Genomic DNA, 7,448 nt, shown 5'->3' with positions numbered 1-7,448 from the left:
ACAATAAACAATTTCCTAAAGCCTATATATGAATCCTGAAATTATGAATTAAATGTGATTTAATTGAATTAAGTGAACACTTTATTGTGATTGCACCAAACATATCTGCTAGATTCAAATATTGTGAAATACAGGTATGACTACAGTGTCAGGGTGACATAAGTCAACTCCACCTGCTTTTTGACGTTTGCACTACCACGAAGCGAATGATGCAATCGCGCGCATGCACCAGGAAATGTTCAGAGTCAGCAGCAGCAGCAGCACAGCTGGGGCGAGAGCCGGGAGCAGCCGCCGTGCGTAAAGTTGTGAGTATATGACAAATATTAGAAGTTATACTATAATAATAATAATAATGTGCCTGTCGTGTCACTATCTGCGGTCTCGGGGGCAGCTCCTCGTGTCAATGCCAGGCGAATCCAGACTTTAAACCTGACTTAAATAAAACGCAGACCTTTGTCCTCCACGGGGTTATCCATATGCGACCCCTCCTCCTCCTCTCCTCTCCTCTCCTCTCCTCTCCCCTCCTCACAATGCAGACTCGTTCACACCCTAATGGTCAGTTCCCCACCTGATAACCGCCTCCTCCACGCGCACACTGTCGCGCTGTTATTTAAAGAGCGACCACACAACGTGTCGTCCCCACACTGTGCCAGGGGTCACTCACACTTACACACTGACTTCACTTTTTAAATGGAGTCAATTGCGAGATCGAATGGGCATTCGGTCACCATGGATACAGGTATGAGCTGAGTGATGGTGATGATGATGATGATGATGGTGGTAATAATGATATTGATGACAACATCTGACAGCTCCTGCTGCTGCTGTTGCCTTTTCATATAAGTTAAAAAAAAAAACACCTGATGCAACTGATGACGCCAGAAGCTGGAGCAGCCACGTTGCTTTGTGCTGATTGTCCACTCAGCTGGTGGAAGTAATCCCACTGTGCACTGGTGAGGCTGAAACTGTGTCAGTGATTTGACTGAGGCTGCCAAACTGAGCACATACAGCGACACACACTGCCTTGTTTGAGAGGTTTAACCTGACGTGAGGGGGTTAACAGTCAGAAATACTGTACATCATATGTTCAACATTACACACATGGCTTTAGTGGAGTAAGCCTCATGGTCACCCTGTGTGTCAGACGTGTTCATGTACGCGACGTTTAGCTTGAGCTCAAAAGTTACACATTAACATGAAATTTTCAACTTCAATTTTGGTTCAAGACATGTCAAACACAGCATTTGTTCCTTATTTTATTTTGCATTATAGAATAAAGTTGTAATATTATGAGAATAAAGGCGTAATCTTTTGAGAATAAAGTCTTAATCGAACTAAAGCCATAATCTTTTGAGATTAAATTCGTAATATCTTTTGAGATTATAATTCGTAATATTTTGAGATGAAAGTTGTAATCTTTTTGGTATAAAGTTGTAATATTATCAGAATAAAGACGTAATCTTTTGTGAATAAAGTCTTAATCGAACTAAAATCGTAATCTTTTGAGAATAAATTTGTAATATTTTGAGATTAAAAATCGTAATCTTTCGAGATTAAAGTTGTCATCTTTTAAGTATAAAGTTGTAATATGAGAATAAAGATGTAATCTTTTGTGAATAAAGTCTTAATCGAACTAAAATCGTAATCTTTTGAGAATAAATTTGTAATATTTTGAGATTAAAAATCGTAATCTTTTGAGATTAAAGTTGTCATCTTTTAAGTATAAAGTTGTAATATGAGAATAAAGATGTAATCTTTTGAGAATAAAGTCTTAATCAAACTAAAATTGTATTCTTTTGAGATTAAATTCGTAATCTTTTGAGATTAAAATTGTAATCTTTTTAGTACTGTATAAAGTTGTAATATTCTGAGAATAAAGTCACAATCTTTTGGGAATAAAATCGTAATCTTTTGAGTTTAAAGTTGTAATCTTTCTAGAATAAAATTTTAATATTATAAGAATAAATTCATAATCTTTAGAGAATAGAGTTGTAATCTTTTGAGAATAAAGTCAGAATATTATAAAAAGTTGTAATGAGAATATAACACAATCTAGAACAAATAAGGAAATACTGAATCTTAATCAGCACCACATTATCATGGACTTTGAATAGATTGTGCAAGAAACTGAGTTTGTTTGGAAGATTTCAGACGAAAATCATCTCATTTATGGAGCAGGAAATAATCCACCTTTTTTATATTCTGACTTTATTCCCATAATATTCCAACTTTATTCCTGAAAGTGTTGTTCCGTTTGTTTTATGTTCACATGCTCAAAATAAAGCCGTCAGATGTGTCATTTGATATCATGACTTTAGTGATTAGCTGCATGTTTGTGTTTCAGTCATGTGCTCGTAATTTAAACACCTACACATCCGTCATAATCTGTTCCCTTTCTTGTTCACGTGCAGTAAGAAAGAAACACATCGTCTGTCTGGCCTTGTGAATAAAAGTCTTTATTTGCTCGTTCTGTCGGTGCACATTTTACCCAACTTCATATGAAATCCCGTGTGTGCGCTGCAGTGCGCGACGACATGGCAGAGTTCTGGAAAATGCACTCGAAGGAAGCTACGGTCGAAGAGATGATGCTCGACTCTCGTGCCGGCGACCTGAATCAGCAGGAGCTTCCCGAGATCCTCTCCATGCTTCCAGGCCTGGCTGGATACAGAGTACTGGAGCTGGGAGCTGGCATTGGGTGAGCACACAGCTCTGCATTAGTCTCATGTGTGGCCAGGTTTTCAACAGTTTCTTTACCTGAAGAGCATGTTACACATAATACATGTGACGTGTGTCTCAACAGTCGTTATACCAAGCACCTGCTCACTAAGGCAGGCCATGTGACGGCTGTGGACTTCATGGAAACCTTCGTGGAGAAGAACAGACAGGAGAACGGTCACCATAAAAATGCCACCTTTATTCAAGCAGATGTCACAAAGATGGATTTCCCCCAAAACAGGTGTGTTAAAATGATGTTGTTCGATTTTTGAAGGTTATTTATTGCCCCTCCAGATGATAAAGGGGGTTTTGGGTCTTTTTTTTTTTGGTAAATAACCAATATAAAATCATATTTTACTATCTATTTGCAGATACAGGTATTTCCATACATTGGAATCACACCAGTGGCTCTGTTTAGAAATGAACTGGAGCTTTAGTTTAAATGTGGTTTATCCTGAGTATGCATTTCACCCTGATCTTCATGTTCTATCACCAGGGATTTAACTGTTCTCTTGCATGCCTGAACAATCTTTGGGATGGATGCAAAAGTAGATTTGACAGAGGAGACACGAGAGTGCAAATACAAAAAAAAAAAAAAAAAATCCATGTTAAGCCTGTGTTTTCCCTCGTGTTGTGTTGGTACTTATGACCCAGTCCACCAGTTTGTGCCCGTACTGTCTTATCCAATTCTCTCTCAGCTAGTGATGTACGTAAACATTGAATGTAACAGTGAAAGAAAACAATTGGATTAAAAAAAAAAAAAAAAAATGTCTCCTCAGCTTTGACCTTGTCTTCTCCAACTGGCTGCTGATGTACCTGAGTGACATTGAGCTGAAGAGCTTTGTGGAGAAGATGCTGAGCTGGCTGCGGCCCGGTGGCTATCTGTTCTTCAGAGAGTCCTGTAACCACAGGTCAGGTAGTGAGCTAAAAGAATTATTATTGTTATTACTATTAATGTCTGTCAAATGATGTGAACATTGATGTAATGCTCAACCAATTATACTGTCTGGTGTTTATGGCGATGCTCAGACAAAAACAGCCTAATTGAAACAAAGTGATGGAATATCAACGTGTCTCTTAGATGCAGCTGCAGCTTAAACTTGTGTCTTTTTGACTAAGGTGACAAACAAAGGGAATTTGACCCCACCTATTACCGCACTGAGGAATATTACAGTCACCTGGTACCAGTTTTTCAAGTGGAGGAGCCAGAGGGAGGCCAGAAGTTTGGTTTTGACATTGTTTTGAAAAGGAAAGTCCAGACCTATGTTCAGGTAGAGTAATTTTAAGTTTTTCCAAGAGACATTCTATTGTTTGACACTGGTGCAACAATGTTCATTTCAGCCATTTTCAGTCCTTAATTGACAAACCTTCAACCTCTCTTCTTCCTTTCCCTATTCCAGATTAAAAACAACCCCAATCAAATCTGCTGGCTCTTGGAGAAGGTTCCACGCTCCACAAACACCCAGAACGGATTTTGCACCTTCCAGCAGTTCCTGGACAACCAACAGTATACAAACCGTGGCATCCTGCGCTATGAGAAGATGTTCGGGGCTGGCTATGTCAGTACAGGGGGGCACAGCACCACCAAGGTGGGAATTAAGTCTGCAGCTAAAAGAAATCTACCAATTATCACTTGTTTTATTTATTATCACTGTTCTGCTGGCAGCCGAGACTCTCGGGTCTCTCGTGTACCATCAGGCAGACGACACAGAATTCAACACTGTAAATCTAATCGCTTTAAGGACTTGTGCCAATATCATTCACAACTCTTAATAGTAGCCTAAAATAAGCACTGATAATTGCACAGAGATCCCTGGTTTTGTGTTGTGCGGATGGGTTTAGTCTTGTTTAGATCATTCTTGGAAAGAATTAATGCTTTAAAACAGGGTTCTTCAATCTGGGTCCTGGGGACACACTTCCCTGCATGTTTTAGAAGTTTTCTTGCTCCAACACACCTGGTTGAAATTATCAGGCTTCTGCAAAGCTTGTTGATGAGCTCTGCAGCTGCACCTCTGAGCTGAACAGGTGTGTTGGAGCAAGGAACCTTCTAAAACATGCATGGCATTGGGTCCCCAGAACCAGGATTGAAGAACTCTGCTTTAAAAGATACACGGCCATAATGTGTCAATATTGTTTTCAGGGTTTTCTTAAACTAAAATATCTTGCACACTGACCACATGGCGACATTGATGGCTAGCACCGTTGCCTTGTAGCACAAAGACCCAGGTTAGCACCTGTGTAACCTGATAATTGCACAGAGATGCCTGGTTTTGTGTTGTGCTAATGGGTTTAGCCTTGTTGAGTTTAAGACATGTTCAAGATAGGATGATACTGATCTATCTACAGCTACTGCACTTCAGTTCCACCAAAGTGGCGAAGCTTGAAAATGTATTTCTGTGTTAGAGAAGCTTCAAATATGCTATGTTTGACAAAGGTATATCTAAAAAAAATTGGTATGTCACGGTCATGACTGATCATTCTTGGAAAGACTTAATGCTTTAAAAGATACATGGCTACACGTGTTAATATTGTTTTCAGGGTTTTCTTAAATTAAAAAAATGTTCACACTGCGACATAGCTGTCTTGCACCGTTGCCTTGTAGCACAAAGACCCAGGTTTGGACCTAGGCCCGACTGAGTGCCTCTCTGTGCATTTGTTTTCACCCACAGTTTAAAAAATCATAGCCACCCTGATGTGGAAGATAAAGCAGTAGAAATAATTGAGTGCATTTTGTGCCCTGTGCTGACAGGAGTTTGTGGACCTTCTGGACCTGAAACCTGGACAGAAGGTTCTGGATGTCGGCTGTGGCATTGGTGGAGGAGACTTCTACATGGCAAAGGTTGAAGAAGAACCTGTAATAGTAATAGATAAAACGAGACCAGCAATAGTGATATAGGGACAAGCTTTGTAATAATGGTGATGATGTCACATTTCAGGCCTTTGGTGTGGAAGTGCTCGGCCTGGACCTGTCAGAAAACATGGTGGCCATCGCCATGCAGAGGGCGATCGCTGAGAAGCTGCCATCGGTGCGTGTGAATCTTCCCCGATCATACATTGTTCTAAACTGATCACAGAAATGAGTTTGATTACTCACTCACTATCTGCAATGTCATGTGCTCTCACATTAGGTCCAGTTTGAGGTGGCCGATGCCACTAAGAGGATGTTCCCAGAGGGTTCTTTCGATGTGATCTACAGCAGAGACACAATCCTGCACATAGACGACAAACTGGCTCTCTTCAAGCGCTTCCATGTGAGCATTCTGTCGCATATCAGAGAATACAGAGTTGTGTCTGCCACTTTTTTTGCCACATAATCTCGTTGTTTGTGCCTCCTTCATGTTCCAGTCATGGTTAAAGCCCGGTGGCAAGTTGCTTATCAGCGACTACTGTTGCGGGGAGAAGCCTTGGACACCAGCGTTCGAGGTGTACAGCAAACAAAGAGGCTACGTCCTTTATACACCTTCACAGTATGGCAAGGTAAGAAATGATGCCGTACAGACTAGTTGGGTTGTTGTTGCGAGAGTTGCGCACTTTGTTCCTCTTTACAAATTATGTGACAGTCAGTGTCTGATACACTGTTGTGTTAGTTCTCAAAAGTGTAAACCTTTCTTCATTATGTGATAATAAATCGACCAAGCCAGAATGCTCTTGTGTGACATAGACTCTCTCTCTCTCTCAGTTCATTGAACAGGCTGGCTTCAGCAATGTTCGGGCCGAGGATCGGACAGAGCAGTTCATCCAGGTGATAAAGACAGAGCTGCAGAGAGCTGAGGCCATCAAGGATGAATTCACCGAGGTTGGAAAGAGGATTTTTTAACACTTTAACACAATTGTGTCACCATCACCAGATTACACGTACAAACGTATCGCTGCACCAGCTGAATTCCGTGTCTGTGCTCTTCTTGCCTGTCTGTGCCCCCGTGCAGGAGTTCTCTGACGAAGACTATTTTGCAATCGTGAATGGATGGAGGGAAAAACAGGTGCGTTCCAGCTGTGGAGACCAGCGATGGGGACTTTTTTATGCGACAAGAGATTGAGTTTTTGCACTTTATGAATGGAGAGGAAACTGTGTCACAGTAAAAGTTTTCTTCCCTCATTGTCTTTGCTTTTGTCATTATGAATGAGTGGTATTTTTGAATACCAGTCCAACACAGGGATTATTTCTGGTCTTATTTTGATTAAATGAATCCTGTTTTTGCTAATTTAATCATGGAAACACAGACTGCCTTTAGACGAATACGCAGAGTTTAGATACTGATCAGTCCACAGTTAGTTCTATGGCTAATCTCCTTTAATCCCAGAGTTATAACAAAAAAAGACTCAAAAGGAATTATTTGACCGCATTAATATCTCTGATTCTGAATCTACACTCTTAGAAATAAGGGTTCCAAAAGGGTCTTCTACAAGGGCTGAGGTTCTACTTGGAACCATTTGCTTCTGAAGAACCCTTTCTTCGGGAAAGGGTTTTTCAAGGGTTCTTGGTAACACTAATGGTTCCAGTAAGAACCATTTTGATCCAGAGAACCCTTTGAAACCCCTTTCCTGAATAAATCATTTTGAAAGGGTTCTTGGTGGAACCCTCCAAAGGGTTATAAAAAGGTTCTACCTGAAGCCAAAAAAGGGTTTCTCCCCTGACGACAAGCCGAAGAACCTTATATGGTTCTACTTAGCACCAAGTACCACAGACGAAAGATAAAGCAGACATGGTGCTCATGGAAAGTGTGAAAAGTCAT

The 7,448-nt window shown here is 40.6% G+C and overlaps 1 protein-coding gene across 1 annotated transcript; it reads left to right on the top strand.

Annotated features, from left to right (window-relative positions):
* Positions 1-233: 233 nt before the first annotated feature.
* Positions 234-6,777, top strand: pmt (phosphoethanolamine methyltransferase). The gene is made up of 12 exons (XM_083890720.1): positions 234-305; positions 2,524-2,695; positions 2,801-2,956; positions 3,495-3,631; positions 3,835-3,986; positions 4,116-4,304; positions 5,465-5,554; positions 5,652-5,741; positions 5,844-5,966; positions 6,061-6,192; positions 6,395-6,511; positions 6,642-6,777. The coding sequence occupies exons 2-12, from the start codon at positions 2,535-2,537 to the stop codon at positions 6,750-6,752; spliced, it is 1,458 nt and encodes a 485-aa protein (XP_083746846.1). The 5' UTR covers positions 234-305; positions 2,524-2,534; the 3' UTR covers positions 6,753-6,777.
* Positions 6,778-7,448: the final 671 nt, after the last annotated feature.

This window comes from Microchirus variegatus (assembly GCF_963457635.1).
Source record: "Microchirus variegatus genome assembly, chromosome: 6".
NCBI classification, from domain to species: domain Eukaryota; kingdom Metazoa; phylum Chordata; class Actinopteri; order Pleuronectiformes; family Soleidae; genus Microchirus; species Microchirus variegatus.
The sequence above is the reverse complement of the archived record's forward strand: the minus strand, read 5'-3'. Positions and strand labels throughout refer to the sequence as shown.

Coding starts and splice junctions, on each gene's coding strand:
- pmt (XM_083890720.1), top strand. CDS start 2,535: ATGGCAGAGTTCTGGAAAATGCACTCGAAGGAAGCTACGGTCGAAGAG. Junction 5,555..5,651: donor GAGACTTCTACATGGCAAAG/GTTGAAGAAGAA, acceptor GTCACATTTCAG/GCCTTTGGTGTGGAAGTGCT. Junction 6,193..6,394: donor CACCTTCACAGTATGGCAAG/GTAAGAAATGAT, acceptor TCTCTCTCTCAG/TTCATTGAACAGGCTGGCTT.